Consider the following 21,902-nt stretch of genomic DNA (forward strand, 5'->3'; position numbering starts at 1 on the left):
ACTAATAGAACATTTTGCATGTCTGGAGGTTTAGTAAACTTTGGAACTCAAAGGGAGAAACTGTTCTAAAATCAGAACCATTGATGAGGCCATCTTTCTCCAGCCTTGGCAGCTCATCAATACCTACAACCCAGCTGAAAGGATTGAGTCGTTTTGTCAGTTACCATTAAATAACCATTTAGTACTTCTGTGTAAGGATTACACGGAGCAGGGTTTTGCTGGTTAATCCAGATGAGTCAGTTGATTTGATTGGTTCACCTGTGCATTATGATATATATATTCAAACAATATCCCATGGTATAGAATCCTTTATCTTACACTGGGGACTTGGATTGACTACACTTGATTTTAAAAATGCATCTAGAGTTGTGTTGAGTTTACATAGCAATACAAACACATACAATTAAGCCTAGCACTCAAATTCCCACTACTGTTGGGCAGCTTCAATAGGTATAGTATTCCAGTCCTCCCAAATGTCCCAATTTCAACAGGACAGACTCCAATGTTTGGGTCTTGTCCCGCTGTCTTGATATATTTTATTTATGTAACTGTCCCCAACAAGCTTTGCGCAAGCACATTATTTGACACGCTCACGACACGTTTTCGCCCACCCCATGTGAACCATATTAACGGTTAATGTGTTTCTAGTGGTTTATAGAAAATACTCTTCTCTGTTTAATTAAAGCTTCAAGGCAAATTGTTCGTGTAGGGCTCACTTAAGAGTTTTGCCTTGACAGAACAGGTAAGCTTACACTTGAATGGCCATTGCAGTGGTTATTTAAATGCGCATAAGTATTTGGGATACTGTGTAAGTGTTTTAATAGCAATATGTAGGCAGCCACTGTCATTTATTCACAGTTTACTTAGTGATTAATATTAAAGGGACACTCCAGACCCCTAAAGCTTACTGAAAAGCTTTGTGTGAAGAGTGAGTCCTAGATTTTTCATTCTGAAAAAAGTGCAAATTTCAATAGAAAATTGACACTTTTATGAATAAACCTGGCTACCCCCACTGACTTTCAAGCAGACAACCTGTCCTTTCACTTCCCGGTTTGGTTAACTCAGTGGAGCTAAACTCAAGAGGCAGCAATTGCTCAGAGCACCCACCTTGTAAAGACGTCATTGATCTGCACTAGAAAGTCTATGATTGGTTTGGGGAAGAAGGGGATAAATTAAATTATTATAAATGCCCCCAATTTAATTTATTTTGTATTAGGGAAGTGGGGTGTCCCTTTAAGGTCCTATATCAACCCATGCTGTCAACATAAAACATGTAGTCTGCTACCTATTCTATCAGTAACTGTAAAGAACAATGTTAAGCCACTGTCACGGTAGTCGTACCCAAACACACAGGAAAGAGGAAAACCACAAAAGGTAGATCCGAAAGGCGTATTACTGAGCCTTAGAATGGCCGGACTGAACATATTAATACAACAAGAAACAGGGTCAAGATAAATCAAAGACATGAATAACAGAAATACTCAGTCAAGACAAAGCCAGGGTCAGGATACCAGAAATAACGAGTCAAATACAAAACCGGTGTCAGGATGCCAGAAATCATGATTCAAATACGAAGCCGGGGTCAGAATACCAGAAATCAGAAGTCAAATATGAAGCAGAGGTCAAAAACAGGAAATCACAAGGGAATCACCAAGAGCACTAAGCGAGGATCCAAACAGAAAAAGCATTGGGTCAACTAGATGACGTGGTCCCTTTAAGGTAATGATGTCATGGTTATTTCTTTATTTTAGAGGTTGCAGTTCGTTCGTGGGACCAAAGGTAAGTATTATATTCAGGCCGCACGGCCATGTGGAGAATTCGGGCCACGTGGCCCGAGGACTGTGGCAATACGGCCACACGGTGCGCTCTGCCCGCGTGGCCAGAGGAGCGGCGTGGGCGCCGGGTAAATATGGTTGTGACGACCACAAAAGTGGGGCATTTAGTATCTGAGGTGAGTCACCGAGGACTAACCTGTTATGATGACATAGGTAGATCCTTCACTGGTTAAAACAACAATTTATACTGTAGTTAACTTTCTGGATAATCTGACATACCTAATTTTCCATGATTATCTTCTTAAAGTCATCTGTGTTGCTTTATAACATTAGTTGTTTATTATCACAGTATTCTGAATAGGCAACATTCTGACACTCCGTAGTCCTGCCATCTGCAACTCAACAGACAAAAACAGAGATGTATACATATTACTCAACAGCTACTTTCCATTTTATATAAAGCACAAAGACATGTTTAATTTTCTTGTTTTATGTAGTATTTGGGCTCTTCATATCCATATAGTGCAAAGTCACAATATTTTAAACATACACTGCAATTAATGTAAATGTATTGACTACTGAGCAGTGCTGACAAATGTTTTTCAGCCTGTATAAATTAACATACATGCTTGCATTTGAAGACAAATATTGAATGAACAATGGCAACATGGACAAGTCACGTTTATTTCCTTGTGTGTATGTATGTATATATATATATATATATATATATATATATATATAAATAAAACAAACAGAATAAATATTTATAGCCTACTGCTTTGATTTTATAGGTTACATTTTTTATTATTATGAGATGTTATTATGAGCCATAAATTAATTGAAAACATTTCTCATAGCTTCTTAATAGCACCTTTAACACATCTTTATAATTATTACGTAATTGTATGTGGGCAATGCTTGCCATTGTATACTGAATATGAAAAGCAATCTGCTATTTTTCTTATTATTGCTCTGAAATGGGACTCCCAAGCCGCTAAAACCACACACAAAAGATGCTGTAGAACAAAGTGATACCTTCTCTGAAGAATGTGTTCTTCCACTTGTGTATATGCATCGTGACACTAGAATGAAGAACACTTATCCAGAGCTTATTTTATCATGGTCTCTACAACTGTGAAAGTGCCTTCTACATAAACTGGGAAACATTGTTCAGTACACAATGTGAAAGAAATTATTGATTAAAATCACCACATTGAACATTTGCATAATATAATAGACATTGACACATTATTATTCTCAAATTGTCTCTACCACTTATCCAAATATCATTGTTTGAATGTGTCTGTGTTTACTCTGACGGTTGTATGTACTGAACTTTGTGTCTTCTTCTGCGTTTATGGCTGCATCTTGTGGAAGAATGGATTGACAATTGGATCTGTAGGATGGTAGCGTATAGTCCAGTTGGTGACTAATCTAAGCACTCACCCCTCTACCCCACAGAAAAATGTTATCATTTACCCAGACAGGGGCTCAGGTGTTCTAAAACTTGATGTAGAATTGACTAAGTAAGCTTGCTGGAAATTAGTGATCTTTGCTCTTAGTAACTACTTAATGATGAATCAGATGTAACCACTAACAAAAATAATTTAGATAATGTTTGCTTAACTAGGCATGCAATGATTTAAACATTTTAACTGGATTCCAGTAGCCACTAGGGGATGGACAGTACTTCAAACATGACACATTGGTTGTCAAGTGGTTTTCCCTGGCTTCCTGTTGGGTCAATGCCTCTTATTTCACATGCAAGTTATAGATGTATATTAGAATTAACATTTTCTTTTTATAGAACTAAATATATTTGACCAATGAAATACACACAACAAACAATGCACATTTTTCAGGTCCATTTATAGGATCAAGCCTAGGGTCCTGTCTGCTTATAATGCCCGCAGGTTGATTTTTTTTAACCTAATCATATAATGCAAAATCTTGTTTATCTCAACCATTTGACATTACCCAAAGAAGACACCTAAATTGTGTATCGTGCCCCATTACCATGCCACATGGCAGGCAGTCCCTTTAACCCAGGGGTGGGGAACCTTCGACCCTCCAGATGTTTTGGACTAGATCTCCCTTGATGCTTTGCTAGCATTATGCCTGTAAGAGCATTATGGGAGATGTAGTGTGAAACATCTGGAGGGCCCGAAGGTACCCCACCCCTGCTTTAACCCATGGCAGAAAATACTGAACTGAACATTGTTGTAATGCTATGTCTGCAATGACAATATGGCTTTTGCCAGACTATTTCTTTTTCTTATTTATAAAACAAACCGCAACAGTGTGAACATAACTTCATAGCTTGTACACAGTGCAAGCTAATGCTACATGACGAATCCTTGTATCCTTGCACATCTGCATTTCAACAGCAGCAATATCAATTATGATAAAGATCATCTGACACTTGTTTTGTTTGCAGGTGTCTTTTATAAAACAATTTATAATCCCTCCAGGAAGAAATGGTTTCTCCCTTTTAAAGAGTATTAAGCAAATATAAAGGCTCTGATCCCCAGCATTGTCGCTGTTTCTTTGTGGGATATTTCCCAACATTCATTGTTTAAATGGTTGTCAGGAGGAATCAAGTGAAACTTGATAAACAATGCAGTAACTGGTTCATCTCATTCTTTGTGTTGAAGCCTTTCTTGAGAGGATTTGCATTTAAGAAGTGCTTTTTTGGCAGAGGTACACTTAGGGTCACTTTCATTTTTTTTTGTTTTTTTTTTTTAGTCGTCACTATATTGGCAGTATACAAATTCTGCCCAACAGAAAAGTTTAGTCTTTTGGGGAGTGGTTTGGTATGGGAGAATACACTCTTTAAAAAGTTAGAGCTACCTTGGAATTACTTTTTTTCAGTATAATGTTTAATCAAAATTGTCATCCGCATTGGGATTTTGAATTTGTGTTGCTTTTAAGTAATTTGTTTTAAAAACTTCTTCATGGACAGTTTAGAAATGAAACAAGAAATTGTTAAATGGGGAGGCACAGGTTTTTGTTTTGAAACTTTTCTGTCTGTTTTTTTTTTTTTACCTTGTCTAAATAATATAATTGATATAACCCCTTTAGGACCAAAGCCTTTAACCCCTTAAAAGCCTTTAACCCCTTAAGGACCAAACCTCTGGAATAAAAAGGAATCATGACATGTCACACATGTCATGTTTCCTTAAGGGGTTAAATATGATTGTTGTCTCCCATTTGGTACCTCGAAGAAGTAAGCATCAGTTCTGTTTTAATTTGATAAATAGTATATCATGGAAATATATTTGTTTAGTATTAAGTTTCCAAAAAGGTTTTAGATGTTAGAGGTTGTCTCTTAAAAAAATTGGTGGCAAAGTACATTGTAACGGACCGTTTCAGCAGACAAGGGGTTAAAATCCGTTTAGGCGATATGCCCCTTTCTGAGAGACAGGCACAGCTACTGCAGAACACCAAACTCCAGAAATGGATACAAAATAGCACTCCAAACTGGAACCTCACGAATAGCTGCTAGCAGACGAACAGGAAAAGCAGACATCAGCTTACACTCCTAGCAATCGATCTCCAACAGCATACAGTGAATCCCCCCAAGAACGAGACAAGGCTCCGTGTTGAAGGTCAAGCAGTGGTCTGAGGTGCTGGGGCACCCAGCCTGGTTTTTATTACATGAGTACACATACAGGCCACACCCAGGGGGAGGCATAAAATAACCAATAGTATCACGGGTGCAACCCACACATCCCCTCCCCTTAGTGTGACACATAATCCCATTATACATACAGTAAAAATACAGTTTCCACACATACTCTGTAACTTTAAAACCATACATCACATTCACATAAAAATACATATCCTCAATCAATCCATTCAGGGGAACAACATATTAAAAAATGGCATGAATCAGACCAGGGGTTCAAAAGTTAGTAAAAGTATCTTTTGTTCCCCCTGGCTGGCAGAAAAAACATCCCCACAATGCATCCTGGTTTCCTCCCTTCTGCCCTGGAGATAATTGGAGAAGTAATCCAATTATCCAGGACTAGAGGCAGACTCCATTAACCACATGGTTGCAAAACGACATAAAACACTTTAAAATACATAAAGTCACATTTTACACATAACACACAGACATTTCACATATCCCCAGATAGCTCAGGTCTGAGTGCACATTATTAGGTGAATGGCACTCAGACCAACCGAATACAGTTTAATCGCCATAGAGCCAAAGTCTTTAATCACACGAATAGGCTCCATGGCATAGCTATCTGGGTTACCACAGCTCACACAGGGCAAGTACCAAATGACCCCACTGTATTTAAAGGGCCAGAATGAGTGACATACACTCTGGTATGGCCGCATACTGTTTTTAAAGGGCCCAATCTCCCAGGGCCATAGTCCAAAGGCAGCAGGCGGGCAGCCAGGCTTCTCCAATGCAATGTGCGAGATTGCTCTCGTCACATACATTATAGCATACCTTCTATTTTTCCCATTGACAAAGAGGAACACTTTTTAATTTTAGAGGAGTAACGGGGTTGTGCAGCCTTGGACGTGACTGTGGAGAAACTTTAGGTTACCTTCTCATAACAATGTATGAAAATAAAATGTAATGTACAAGAAGAACAATGTATTTTATTTATACAGACCAGCTTCTAAACACGTTTATTTAGTTTGAAGACACATTACTATGAGTGTTATTGCTGTGGGGCTCTGGTATAAATTCAGACACACCAAGGATACAGAGCTCGTAAAAAAGAGGGACACTGATATAAAGATGGACAAAGGGATTTTGGCCCCAAATAGTTGCTGTTCCCTTTTAACTAGGGACACTTGGGTGGTATGTTATGTTCTGTTATGATGAATTGTGGCAAACCCGTGACAATGATAACCTTGATAAGAGGGCCCACTCTTGCATTAGGTTATAAAAGATGAGTGGTGGATTGATGTATTAAAAATTAATGTGTTGTGCTGATAGGGTGTATAAAATTGGTTAATAATCTCCTAAAATGTTTACCTGCTGCAAATGGTATCTATGTTTTATTATTGATGGTAAGATTGCCAGTGAACTTTCTTTGTATTGTGGAGAGTAAAAAATGGGTCGCAAGAGAATACGGAGAACGGGCAGCAACTGAAATAGCCTGCCCTTCGGTCGGTCACCGCTCAGTTTCAAGCTGTTTTTTGCTCATCTTGTGCCATTACAGAGAGAACTTCTCTGAAACATATCAGACTGGTCCCACCCATACGGGCAGTCCAGATCCGAAATGCCAGCAAGTTCCCTCTGCACGAGAGACACAGCAACCCCAGACGATCGTTTCAGCCTTGTAAGGCATCATCAGTGAGGCATAGCTGATATCTCCCTAGGCACCGTGAGCAAGGGGTCCACGTCTGGATTATCCCTTAAACTTGTGGAGAGTAAAAAATGGGTCGCAAGAGAATACTGAGAACGGGCAGCAACTGAAATAGCCTGCCCTTCGGTCATTCACCGCTCAGTTCTCAAGCTGTTTTTTGCTCATCTTGTGCCATTACAGAGAGAACTTCTCTGAAACATATCAGACTGGTCCCACCCATACGGGCAGTCCAGATCCGAAATGCCAGCAAGTTCCCTCTGCACGAGAGACACAGCAACCCCAGACGATTGTTTCAGCCTTGTAAGGCATCATCAGTGAGGCATAGCTGATATCTCCCTAGGCACCGTGAGCAAGGGGTCCACGTCTGGATTATCCCTTAAACTTGTGGAGAGTAAAAAATGGGTCGCAAGAGAATACTGAGAACGGGCAGCAACTGAAATAGCCTGCCCTTCGGTCGGTCACCGCTCAGTTCTCAAGCTGTTTTTTGCTCATCTTGTGCCATTACAGAGAGAACTTCTCTGAAACATATCAGACTGGTCCCACCCATACGGGCAGTCCAGATCCGAAATGCCAGCAAGTTCCCTCTGCACGAGAGACACAGCAACCCCAGACGATCGTTTCAGCCTTGTAAGGCATCATCAGTGAGGCATAGCTGATATCTCCCTAGGCACCGTGAGCAAGGGGTCCACGTCTGGATTATCCCTTAAACTTGTGGAGAGTAAAAAATGGGTCGCAAGAGAATACTGACACAAGATGAGCAAAAAACAGCTTGAGAACTGAGCGGTGACCGACCGAAGGGCAGGCTATTTCAGTTGCTGCCCGTTCTCAGTATTCTCTTGCGACCCATTTTTTACTTTCTTTGTATTGTGATTTGATGTACTTGCCCAGATACAGGAACACATGTCCTGCTTGGTGTATCAGCTGATTTACCTATTTTGAGACCGGTTTTGAGCTTTGTTATACCTCATTAACAGTTCCTGTGTTATGCGAAATCCATTTGCTTTAAGATTCTGCAAACCTTCAGTTTGGGATTAAATCATTGACTTTTCAGTTCAGATGGGGTTTGCAACCGTTTACCATTCTATATGTTCATGTGAGATGCATATCCTATGATAAACTATGATGGAGTGCAGCATTTATATGTGTAGATAGATCTATGTTTTTCTGAACAAAGTGGGTATATGCTCTGACCTTGGCATACGCTATACTTTATTGGAAACAAGAACACTTAAAAACCACTGAAAACATAAATTGAAACTTGAAGGACATCTCAACCACATTACCCACTAGTTCATGCAGAATATCTTAAATGTTTTGAATTTTTTAAAGGGTTATTTCAACCTCTATGACTGCTTATGCTTTTGTAAGTGGTCATAGAGCAAGCAATCCATATGCATTTTTAAATGTTTGTGCAGAGTGCTAGTTACCCCACCGGCACACTTAAATAAGAGCTGTGTTTTGGGATGCCTAATGTTAGTTCTGTGCAAAAATTACATCTGTCGTCCGCATTTGCTATGTTCCTTAATTCCCTTCACTCTGTAATGACAGCCCTCTCCTTCCACCCTTCAAATTGACAGCCCACTCCTCCCACCCACCACATTGACAGCCCTCTCCTCCCACCCACCACATTGACAGCACACTCCTTCCACTCACCACCTTGACAGCCCTCTCCTCCCACCCACCATATTGACAGACCTCTCCTCCCACCCTCCATATTGACAGACCTCTCCTCCCACCCTCCATATTGACAGATCTCTCCTCCTGCCCTCATATTGACACTTTTTCTCCACCCTCCATATTGAGATTTCTCTCCTTCCACCCTCCATATTGACATACCTCTCTTTTTTACCATCCTCCATATTGGCACACCTCTCTTTCCTCCCTCCCTCCCTCCATCCATAATGGCAGACCTCACAATTTTAGGGTGAGTAAATGCCCACAGGAACAGTGCTGTTTTATTGTACCATTATGCACAAAAGCATGCAGCCAAGAGCCAGTATGCATTTTCTCATACTTTTATTTGAACTTATGGTTGACCTCAAGACTCCAGTGAATTTGAGGCTCTAGCCTCAAACAAGTTTTTTACACTATTGTAATTTGACATTTTTAAGATGTAGAAGGGAAATATAGCCACACCAGCACTTCATTCTCTTTATTTAAGCTAGTTTCTTCTTATGCTTTTTATATTGCCTCCATGTACTAGTTTTGGGATGGGACCCATTTTCTGAAAATGTGATTAAGGCCATGTAGGGCGAAGCATTGCATGCTTAGTTAGCACCAGAGTTGTGCCCTTGTATCTGTAATGGGATCCAGTGATTCTGTATCTTGTCAACACCTGATCCTTGTCATTGGAAATCTGTTTGTAGCTTTTTTTCTCAGTTCCCATATTTGTGCCCTTTGGCATGGGCAGATACCATGTTACTGGGTCTGCACTGTACTGTGGTCTTTTCTATTTACCTTTTTACTCCTATATGGACAAAAGTATTGGGACACCTGACCATTACATCAATGAAATTTTATGACATTGGATTATAAATACATAGACATTAATATGTAGTTGGTCCCCTGTTTGCAGCTATAACAGCTTCCAATCTTCTGGAAAGGCTTCCCACAAAAGTTCCCAGTGTTCCCCCAGTTCATACAGTAGAGCATTTTTCAGGTCAGGCAATGATGTTGGATGAGAAGGCCTGGATTGCGATCTCCGTTCCAATTTTTCTGGATGGGTTTGATGACAGGTCTCTGTGCAGGCCAGTAAAGTTCTTCCACAGCAAACTCATCCAACCATGTCTTTATGGTTTTTGCTTTGTGCACTGGAATAGAAAAGGGCTTTCCAAACACTGTGTTCCCAGAAAGTTGGAAGGATAGCATTATCAACAATATCCTATGCTGAAGCATTAAGATTTCCCTTCACTGGAAGTTAGGGGCCTAGCCCAACCCATGAAAAATAGCCCCACACCATTATTACTCCTCCAACAAACTTTACAGTTAACACAGTGTTGTCAGGCAGGTAACATTCTCCTGTTCTCCTGGCATCGGCTCAGCCCAGGCTTGCCCATCAGACTGACAAACAGATAAGCTTTGTCACTTCACATAACATGTTTCCACTGCACCAGAGTCCTCTGGCAGCATGCTTTAAACCACTCAGTACCATGCTTGCTATTGTCCTTGGTTATGTGAGGTTTGCATGCAACTACTCGGCCATGGAAACTAATTTTGTTCTGATATTAATACCAGTAGAAGTATGGAACTCTTCTGCTATGGAATCACTAGCGCATTGGCAACTATTACGAACCATGTGCCTCAGCACTCGGTGACCCTGCTCTGTGACTTTGTTTTTTTCCACATAATGGTTGAGTTGCTGCTGTTCCTAAATGCTTCCACTTTAGAATAATACCATTTACAGCTGACCGTGGAATATCTAACCAGGATGAAATTTTACGAACTGACTTATTGCATGATGCCATCCTATCACAGTATCACACTTGAATTCACAGTTTTTTTTTTTTTTCTCAAATATTTGTAAATGCAGACTGCATGGCTACATGCTTGATTTTATAACCTCTAGAAATGGGTCTGAGTGAAACACCTGAATTCATTAATTAAATTCCCAAGTGTGTCCCAATATTTTCTTCCACACAGTGTATGTCCAGACTATTAAGCCTTTATTGCAACTAATTTCTCATCCTCGCTGTGGGATTCCTGTGATTTCCTAAGGATGTCATATATAGTTAAATTGCATGCTGAAAGGTGTTCCTATAAGAATCCTGAATTTATTTTAAGTTTATATACCTAGGTACCTGCAGCTTTGTAGTTTTTTTTTTTTTTTTTTTTAAAGGACTATTTGAATAAAAAAAGAACAAAAAAAGCTTGCATGACTTGAGAGGCAGTTCACAGAGAATATGTGAGCCGTCCTGCAGATGCTTTGAGAAATGTCCAGTGATTTATTAAAGAAAGCCAATCCAAAAAAAAAAAGCCTTTATCTTAAAATCAACAGCTTGACTAATTTTAAATAACTGACTTTTCAAATTCATTCTTTTTGAACAAAAGTGTAATCCCAGAACTACTTGAACCATCAATGGAGGCTGTATTTCAGACCACCACTGATTTGTACCATTCCCCCTCACCACACAGAAACCGCATTGACTGCAGCTTTATGAAGTGAAAACACCAAGGGAAAGGAAAATGTGAAGGAGGTGTCCACAGTCATTTCTTTCAAAGAATGCCTCTTGCATCTGGACACTGTGAACAAAGAGTGCCCAAGATGGCAATAATGGCTCAGGTCATTCACTTAAATAGATGCAAGTGACTGGAACTGTCTTGCCTTGTCTCAGTATCACTGACCCTTGCATTTTATTGTGTGGAAATGTCACTGAACGTGTGTAAAAATAACTTGGTAATTTCACAGTTTTCAGTGATCGCTTGCATTCATTCTGGGTACAAACTAAGGCTATCTTTAGAAAGCTGTTCCTGCTTTCACTAAGCTCCAGAGACAGTATTTCAGATATTTTCACTTTCTTTTTGTGCTAGTTTTTTTGGTCATCTCTCCAAACTGTTGATGGACTTTGATGGATATAACTTATTAGTAGAATACCTTGTTTAGATATAAACAGTAGAATTCTTTGGGTATTATGTTGTTCTAACACGTTATAGGCATGTTGGCAGAGATATAGCTGGTAGGACATGTCCTATTGTTTATGTCGTACAAATTAAATATGACTCAGTTATTACCGCATAAAATATTTGAAAGCATAATGATATTTAAAATGACAAAAGTACAAAACTTTAAGTTGCAACAGACATTTTAAAGAGAACCGTCAAATTTTCACTTCCGTGGTTTTTACGTTTTTTTATTACATTTAACCTTAATACATTTTGTAAATTATGTATATTGTTTTATTTTTGAAAACTTCACTTTTTTTTTTATCAGGCTGTGCAGCCATGTTGGGTCACAATGTACTGTTATCTGACCAATTATGTCTCAACCTGACTTTACTGTTCCTGTGATTGCTCTGTGTGAACCTGCAACAGCAGTCAAGTTAGGTCGAGCAGCAGTTGGTCAGATAACAGTACAGCCTGACCCAATATGACTGACAAGCTTGAAGTGGCACTGTCATGCCGAACTTAACTTTCCCCAATCAATTCCTCTTCTCTCCCTCTGTCAGGATCTGTTCTTTGTTTCTTCCTATCTGATATAGTTTTCTAGAAAACATAAGACCATAACCATAAGGGTGGGGGCCCTAAATAAAAATATGGGGGGGGGAGGGGGGGAAACTATTGTCCTCTCCCCCAGCCCCCACCCATGAGTGGAGATGGGGGCCCTAAATGAAAATGGGGAGACCTATTGTCCTCCCCCCGGCCCCACCCATGAGCGGCGGGTGGGGTCCTGAATGAAAATTGGGGGGTCACCTATTGGCCTCCCTCCGGCCCCCACCCATAAGCGGTGGGTGGGGCCCTAAATGAAAATGGGGGGACCTATTGCCCCCCCTCCCAGCCCCTACCCTTTAGCGGTGGGAGGGTGCCCTAAATGGGGAGAGGGGAACCTATTGTCATCCTCCATGGACAACAGGTGTCGGTTAAGTGCAAAAATACCCCCTTACTTTCAGTGACAAGTGATCCCGAGCCCCTAGTCATCCCCACCCACCCCCCTAATAAAATGAAGCACTACCTAACCCCCCACCCTAAAATAGTGAGGGGGGGACAATAAAACTAAATACGTGTTAAGAAATTTCAAAAAAAGAGAGAACAATAGGTCCCCCCCCCCATTTTTATTTAGGGCTCCCACCTGCTGCTCATGGGTGGGGGCCAAGGGAGAACACAAGGTCCCCCCTTCAATTTAACAGCCCCCACTTGCGCTGCACATGTGGAGACTCGGGAAGGGGGGCACCTGGAGGCTTTTTTTTTAAGTGTGCAGTCACAGGCTGCTCACTGTTTAGCAGACATGCCCTTACTCATGGCATAGGGGCATTCGGGAGATTTCAATCTCCCTTATGCAATTATGGGGGTCTTATTGACCCCCATAGAATGAGGGAGAAGATGGGGGGGGCTTAGAAAGTAGCGGGGAGCACTTGTCCCTGACGCTTCCATTTCTACATATTACAAGGAGGGAGCTGCGCGCCGGTAGCTCCCTCCTTGTAATAAACCGAACGAACGAAGAGATCTATGTTCATTCATTTGAAATTTCTATTCATTTATTAGTCTTTGTGACGAATGAATAGATGAAATTCCCGTTCGCAAGTGTTTAACTGGGCATGCGTGGGAATTTCACACCGCTGTCTAGTGTGGGCAGATGATGTGTCCCACAGGGACTTCATCTACCCACACAAAGATGGCGGCGCCCATGTCCTAGGTCCAGGCAGAAAATAAAGATAAAAAAATAGGTAATATGGGGTGCTTGGGTGCATTTGGGGGTGACTGGGGGGGGAGCAATTAGATGTAGTGGAGTCAGGAGGGGGGGGGGGGTAAAAATCGGGATTCGGCCATGACAGTGCTGCTTTAATAAAGTGTCATTTTCTCAACAAATTCAGTATACAGCATTTAAAAAAAATGTGTTACGTTTCATTAGGTGTTTTAAAGTCGAAGTGAAATTTTGACGACCGTTGTCTTTTCTGCAAGGTTCTTTTTACAGGACAGAGAATAAGAGAACGGAAAAGTTTAGGAAAGCTCAGCAGTTTCCCCTACCGTTAGTCCCCACTCAGGTCTTAAAATGTTTTTGCTCACTTGTGCAATTACAGAGAGAACATATTCCAAGGCATATCAGACTGATCACACCCATAAGGGCAGTCCAGAACCGAAATGTCAGCAGAGACCACTGAAGTCACCCAGACCATTTCTTCTCAATGTGCGGTGGTCCTTTAGTTTTAAACCTATAATAGAACACATTACACCTTTGTTGCATCCACTTCTAGTGATTGTTATACTGGCTGTCACTAGAGGCTCTATTGCAGTACTGAGAGAGTAAAAGTTACAGTTGGCCTGATAACAGTAGAGCCTCACCCAACATTCAGTAAGAGGATATGCTATTGATAAACCGCTTGTTACTGAGCGAGGTCAGAGAAAATTGACCAGATTCATTCACAATGGTGGAAAACAAATACTCGTATGCCCTCTCTCTACAACAGTTGTGTGAAGAATGCTATCTCTGAAATCATAGTGCTTGGAATTTTTAAAACCGAAGGCTACATCAGTATTATTATTATTATTATTATTGCTATTTATATAGCGCCAACAGATTCCGAAGCGCTTTACAATATTATGAGAGGGGATTTAACTATAAATAGGACAATTACAAATAAACTTACGGGAACAATAGGTTGAAGAGGACCCTGCTCAATCGAGCTTACATTCTATAGGAGGTGGGGTGTAAAACACATTAGGACAATGAATGTATTACTTGGTGGGTACTGCTCTACAATACACACTATTACAGAAGATACACACTATTATCAGTAGAAGGCCAAGCTTGGTTCCAGTCCTTTCACTTAAGTGTTGGACAGCAATGATTAGTGCCAAATCTCGATAAATGAATGATGGAAATCTGTGGCCAGGTTAGCAGAAATAAAATGTTTGTGGCCAGAATTTGGCAAAGTACACATGAATCCACGGGTTAGTTGACACTGTGTGTGTTTGTTCTGATTCTCACCAAGAATCTTACTACTCCAGAGTTTCCTCTGACCATTCAATAGCTCTTTGGTGTAGTCTCATTATCGATTAGTATGTATGTTGCACCTGCAATCACTATTGTAGTGTTATGCATACCTATACAGTCGACACTATAACATTTGTGGTGATTTTTATTTATTAAATAATGTGTTTGACTGAGTTCAGTTATGTTGAAAAGTTTAATCTAATAGGAGATATTGTCCAACCTGACTTTTTTTCAGCTATTATGCAAATGTTATTGGTTTTGCCTGTCCATTAAAATTACTGTTTAGTTATGTTAAGTGAATAACTGCCCACGGATTAATAGCTTTTGTGCAGGAATACCCTTTTAATGTTATCAAGTGTAACTAGCAACATAAAGACAAGCTGCAAAGGCAATGTTTACATATGTGCTCACAATGTTATGTTTTATTGTTAAAAAATAAATAAATATAATTTTAAATAAAATACAATTAAAACACATTTTCGTTATTAACTAAAAACTTTCAATAGTGATATAAAATGAAACCGAAATATACCGGTAATACAGATGCATTCAATAAATTACATTAAGGCATTTTTAATTCTTTATAATTCTACTGTTTTTTTGTAACCATTATTATTAATAATATTTATTTTTTTAGTTAAAAATGCAGTTTAGATTATATTGTGTCAAGTTTGGCCATTATAATATTATGAATGTAATATATACATAATCTTATGCCTAATTTTTTTTTGTAGGTGCTGCTCCAGATTTTAGGGGTGATTGCTGTTGCAATTGCAGTCATTCCTTGGATTTTAATTCCACTTCTTCCACTGGTTATCATTTTTTTTTTCCTGCGGCGATATTTCCTGGAAACATCGAGAGATATTAAACGTCTTGAGTCAACAAGTAAGAATTCTGTTTACTGATTAAACCTCTAATTCACTTACTTTTTCTACACAAAGTGTATTAATTAACAAGAAAATTATATACATGATATATATCTATCATGTTAAACATTTTTACTGCAAAATAAATGGTGTTTGTGTCAAAGCTGTATTTCTATTTCTCGGTTTAAATATATATAATTTATATACACTGTCCAAAGTATCAACAATTTAAGGGAACACTCCAAGCACCAAAACCACCACAGCATGCTTGGAGTGCTATGATGCTCCTTTCCCACCATTTTTAGAAGTCACACCATTTTAGAATGGTTTGAATTCTTATCTGGGGTCTGCTGGGCACCACTCTCTGCTACCACTACTGCCTACAGAGAACAAAGTCTGAAGGTGATCATTTAATGCCATCAGTCAGTGAGCTAGCCTTGCACAGTAGTGGATATGTTTGGAGTGTTCTTTTAGAGAACCTTATATAATTAACTTTCCTTATGCATGTTTCCTTCTTACCAACAATATTACATCCTGTGACAAGATGTCAATGTACTATTTAAAGGAATTAATTTCTGAATTTGTAAAAGTCAAGTGACTAGACTGACCCTTAAACCTGGGACAGGAACAAAGCTGTGGAAGAAGACCTTAACTGGCTCTTTAAAAACAAATTGAGAAACCCTTTGTGCTGTTAGACAGATTTGAAGATTGTTCAATAGACTGCTGAAGGAGAGGAGTTCTGTGTTCTAGCAGATCTACACTAGTTGATACAGTAATGTGAACTGCATATAAGAGAAGATAGACTTACAAATGTGCAAACTGTATTGTTAATCCAGCTGTTTATATACTTATTGGCCACATCATTAATCCCTTAACCCCTTAAGGACCAAACTTCTGGAATAAAAGGGAATCATGACGTGTCAGACATGTCATGTGTCCTTAAGGGGTTAAAGACCAAGGCTTTTTTTTTTTTAGGTGAGACTCCTTCATGGCCAAGGCCTTTTTGCACTTTGCCATGTGCTTATTCTATCACAATTTCCCCATTTTTGTTTAAGTGCCATCATACACAATAATCTTTTTAATGAGAAATAGGGCTTACTTTTGACATCCTATATGTAAACATAACACAATAATAAATAGGAATAAAAAATATATATATAAGCACTTGAGGCTGGGAAGACCTCTCATCTGGGCACCACAGTGCCAATCTGCACTCCAGCTTGGGACTTCAGCCCAGCTAGGGTACATGATGACTTTACACTCCTTGAGACCTAGAGGGCCTTCTGTGTGACCCACAGACTCTCTAATACTTTGAGGCTACGAGACTTATCGCATACACAGTGTAACTCCTGGTACCGGACTGCGCGGAATGCCCGCGAGGTGCAAGCCACGGTAGGTAGGCTATTGCCTCTGACCTGCTACCCTATTGTTTCTGATACCACTGTTGACGCTCATTTAAATAATATGCTCAGTTCGCCAATTTTTATAATTTTAAAATGTCTTAATACTCCCGCTAGACATGTTTCCAGATAGCCTGTCACCTACTAACCTTAATGCTGACACGTCTGCTTGCCTGGCAATTTATTTGTTTCCTTTCCTTTTTCATACTCGTATCTCATTAGCATGTTTTATACCTTGTTTTCATATAACCACTCACAAAGACTGCATAATCTGTATTACTATATTCTTTGGACATGTATGACTAGCTTGTGACCTAGCTTCTTAACTAAAAAAAAAGTGTGCAATAATCTTATATACCCTGTATTCGTTATCGTATGTATTTTACCATTCTTGTTACTGTTGTTGGGACATGGCAAGAGTACGTGTTAAATATTTGCACCACAAAAATAAAGAATTAAAAAAAAAAAAAAATATATATATATATATATATATATATATATATATATATAAAAATAAAATAACGTTTATTAACCCCTTAAGGACTGAGCCAAATGTACAGGTTGTTAACAAAACAAAACGTAAACAAAACCTGGCATTTGCGCCAAATGTCTGTCCAACTGTAATTCTCCTCTTTCATATTATATGCCACCCCCCTTATTATATATATCATTTTATTCAGGGGAAACAGGGCTTTCATTTAATATCAAATATTTAGCTATGAAACATAATTTAATATGAAAACAATGGGAGAAAATAAGACATTTTGTTATTTTGTTTGTTCTACATGACATTTTAACTGTCAATGTCATAATACTGTTTGCTTTTACTGCAATACAATACACATATTTGTATTCGGCAAACTCTCACGTGTAAAACAGTACCCCCTATGTACAGGTTTTATGGTGTTTTGGGAAGTTACAGGGTCAAATATAGCACGTTACATTTAAAATTGAAATTTGCCAGATTGGTTACGCTGCCTTTGGGATTGTATAGTAGCCCAGGAATAAAATGTATACCCACAATGGCATACCATTTGCAATAGAAGCCAAACAAAAAGGGTATGTCCAGTCTTTTTTAGTAGCCATTTGGTCACAAACACTCGCCAAAGTTAGCGTTAGTATTTGTTTGTGTGTGAAAAATGCAAAAAACGCCAATTTTGCCCAGTGTTTGTGACTAAGTGGCTACTAAAACAGACTGGACATACCCCGTTTGCAATACCTTGGGTTGTCTACCATTGCAAATGGTATGCCATCATAGGGGTAATTTTCATTCTTGGGCTACCATAGGGTCTCAAAGGCAACGTAAGCAATCTGGCGAATTTTAATGTGACAAAAATGAAACACAAGGCTTATATTTGACGCTGTAACTTTTGAAAACACCATAAAACCTGTACATGAGGGGTACTGTTGTACTCGGGAGACTTCGCTGAACACAAATATTTGTGTTTCAAAACAGTTTATAAGTATCACAGCAATAATATCGTCCTTGTAAGTGCTGTTTGTGCGTGAAAAATGCAAAAAACTTCACTTTTTCTGGCGATATCATCGTTGTAATACATTATACTGTTTTGAAATACTAATATTTGTGTTCAACAAAGTTTCCCGAGTAGAACAGTACCCACCATGTACAGGTTTTATGGTGTCTTGGAAAGTTATAGGGTTAAATATAGTGCTAGCAAATTAAATTCCCTTTACTTTCGGCATGGGTTGTCAGGCAGGTCCCGCTAATTGTAATTAATTAAGATACCTAATTATGTACAAATATTACATAAATATATGTGTAGAATTAATATATGTGTGTATATATATATATATATATATATATATATATATATATATATATATATATATATTATCACAATACAGTTAGAACGAAATAACACACATTTATATATTTTTTAATTATTTATTTAATTTTATTTTTTAACGTATTTACATTTTTTTTATATTATATATAACAATTATATATATTTTATTAGTATCAGTCTACGTGTAATTTGATATTAATATATATATATATATATATAATTATATATATATATATTAATAGTAAAATACACCTAGACAGTGTATATGTGTATATATATATACTTAGATCATATATATATATATATATATATATATATATATATGATTATTATTTTTTACACTTATTTAATTTATTTGATTTGATTTCCAGCCAGCAAGGGGACTAACTGTCATTACAGGCAGTCCCCCTGCTGGCAGTGCCTCAGCCAGCGAACCCGGCCATGTGACCTCACTCTCACATGGCCGGGGGGGCCCCCAGGAGGACGGATCTGCCGCGGGGGACTCCCTGGGAGACCCCCAACCGCGATCGCCGGCGTGGGATCGCCGGCGACCGGGTAAGTGGAAAAAAAAAAACGGAGGGTGTACTATTACACCCGGCGGCGTTCAGAGCCGCTTAAAATAGGGCGTAATAGTACGCCCTCTGGTCTTAATTGGATAAAATCATTTTTATTTTCAGTTGTAAATTTATTAATATTTACACACCAAGTGCAACTAAAGAAAGCAAACTTAAAATATATTCACTAATTAGTCCTGATTGTTAAAATGTCCAATATAGCTAAGATTTATAAGAAGTAATAAAACAAATACTACATCGAATGAATTACAGTTTTTAAGCTAAAACTTTGACATGCTGATATTACAGCTTTAATTGTAGTCACGGAATCCAGAACCTCTACACAAAAGTATATATTTGTAGAAAGTACATCCCCCAAGCAAAGTAATTAAGGGCATATTGACACTTTTTTTATTAAACCATTTTACAACAAACCTAGATCAAATGAGTTTTTTTATTGTATTTTCCTACACAAGTATTTTGATAAAATTCACAGATTAGGTGAATCATCCTCTAATCCCACCTCTGAGAGATTCCCTCATTAGCAGAGGGATTTCCTAGCTCACACAGTATAGAGCCTACGACTGGTGGCCAAAGGTTAGTAATTGCAGAACTACAAATTCCATGATGCATTCTCAGCCTTTAGGCTGGCAAAGTATCATGCCATTGTAGTTCAACAATATCTGGGCCATGCCCTTAAACATCTGTCGACAAATAGACTTTTCATTTATACAAATGTTGGTTTTTTATCTGTTTACGTCATTATTTGCAAAACTTTTGGTAAATTTATTTTCACTCTTCCTTTTCACATCATTCTCATATATCTATTTGTAACCTGCAAGTACATATAGTGGAAACAGATCACTTTAATGGGTATTAAAAAAAAGAAATCACGTGTCTCCTTTGAAATGAAAAGATTGACGTGTCTTATGGTGTGTAGATCATGTTAGGGTGGCATTTATTTTCTATGAGAAAGTGACCACTGAATAAAGGAAAATAACAAAAAGAAAGCACAAGAGCCACTGTAGCTTGAAAGCGTTTTAGAATGGATCTTTTGTGAAACTGTCATACCTGCTGATAGGCACCGCCATTCGCCGTCCCTTTTTTCCTTTTAATGTGGGAGAATGAACATCACTCACAGTAACGACATCCTCTCGGAAAATATGGTGAATTGATGTCGAATTTGCGCACATTCAACAGCCATTTAACCATATAGGATAACGAGAGGATTCACTGTCCGTCTCCGCAACATGAATGCAATACTTAATAAATAATAAGGCTGCTTATCAGTCAATTACCACAAAAATGGGCTTGCATTTTAAATGTTATAGGTGTTCTGTAGCAACAATGCTGTCCGGTAATGACAAGACAGCGAAAAAGTAATCGCTTTACAGTTCATGTACAGCTGTGATCCGGACTGTGTACCTTTTGCGGACACGTATTTGTTATTAACCCACTAGCCGGGGATGTTAGGGTTGTCTTGAGTCCAACACTATTTTGGAAGGATTAGTTTTCAGTCATTACTCCCTTTATTTAGTCTAAACTTTTTTTTTAAACCATCAAGAATGAGTGGAAATACAACAGGGCTGATAAAACACTGGTCCGGGTCATTAAAACAGAAGTAAAACAACAAATGAGATTTAAAAAAAATATATATAGATTAACTAGAGTACGAAGTAGCTTTAAAGGAACGTGATCTTATGTTCCTGTATATCTAAAATATTGTTTGCTTTGTTATACCTTTGCAGAGTGTTCTATATAAATAGAAAAAAAAAACTGGAATTGAGAATGATACTTTACAATACAGAAAAAATACTGCAAGACTTAATTACTTGCTTTATTTTTTTGCGTTTGATGTCATTACGATTGACCAGGATTGCATAATTTAGACGATGTAAAAATAGACCGGGTTATTCACTGAAGTGAGAATTTCAGGTTAATACCACAAAATGTGCATAAACATTCTTACAGTAGAATTATCACTAAGCTTCCTGCTTCTACATTTAGAACTTTGACAGCTGTATTATATGTATGACCCCTATTATGACAAGGGTTTTTGCATTTAAATTGTCACTTTGTAATATTTGTTATCTTATTATTTTGCAGCTCGTAGTCCTGTATTTTCCCATTTATCATCTTCCCTTCAGGGACTGTGGACTATTCGCGCCTTCAAGGCAGAGGAACGCTTCCAAGAATTATTTGATTCCCAACAAGATCTGCATTCTGGTCAGTATCTCTTTTATCAAAATGTTGCTGTTGAAATAATGTTAGAACAAATGTTTAGTATGTATAGACATTTAATGTAAAGTACCCAGAATCGGCCAGATCGGTGGAATATTACAGCGATGGTTGTCCTACTCACCCAGAGTGAGTCAGTGCTGCGGAAGCGCCAGTAGTGGCTGTCAGAAGGATAGCTCCTAGAGATTTATTTTAGCCTGCAATGCAATGTAAACATTTAATTTCTAAAAAAAAACGAATGTTATTGGTTCCTGAAGGTAAAAACTTAATATTGTCTCTTGCT

The 21,902-nt window shown here is 38.5% G+C and overlaps 1 protein-coding gene across 1 annotated transcript in view; it reads left to right on the forward strand.

The window, feature by feature from the left end:
• The window catches only part of ABCC4 (ATP binding cassette subfamily C member 4 (PEL blood group)), a 263,208-nt gene that overhangs the window by 173,679 nt on the left and 67,627 nt on the right, over positions 1–21,902 (forward strand). Inside the window, exons 21-22 of the mRNA XM_063425748.1 lie at positions 15,488–15,638; positions 21,488–21,607. Coding sequence (XP_063281818.1) covers positions 15,488–15,638; positions 21,488–21,607 — 271 coding nt within the window. The remainder of the gene's footprint in view (positions 1–15,487; positions 15,639–21,487; positions 21,608–21,902) is intronic.

This window comes from Pelobates fuscus, chromosome 1, assembly GCF_036172605.1.
Source record: "Pelobates fuscus isolate aPelFus1 chromosome 1, aPelFus1.pri, whole genome shotgun sequence".
NCBI classification, from domain to species: Eukaryota; Metazoa; Chordata; class Amphibia; order Anura; family Pelobatidae; genus Pelobates; species Pelobates fuscus.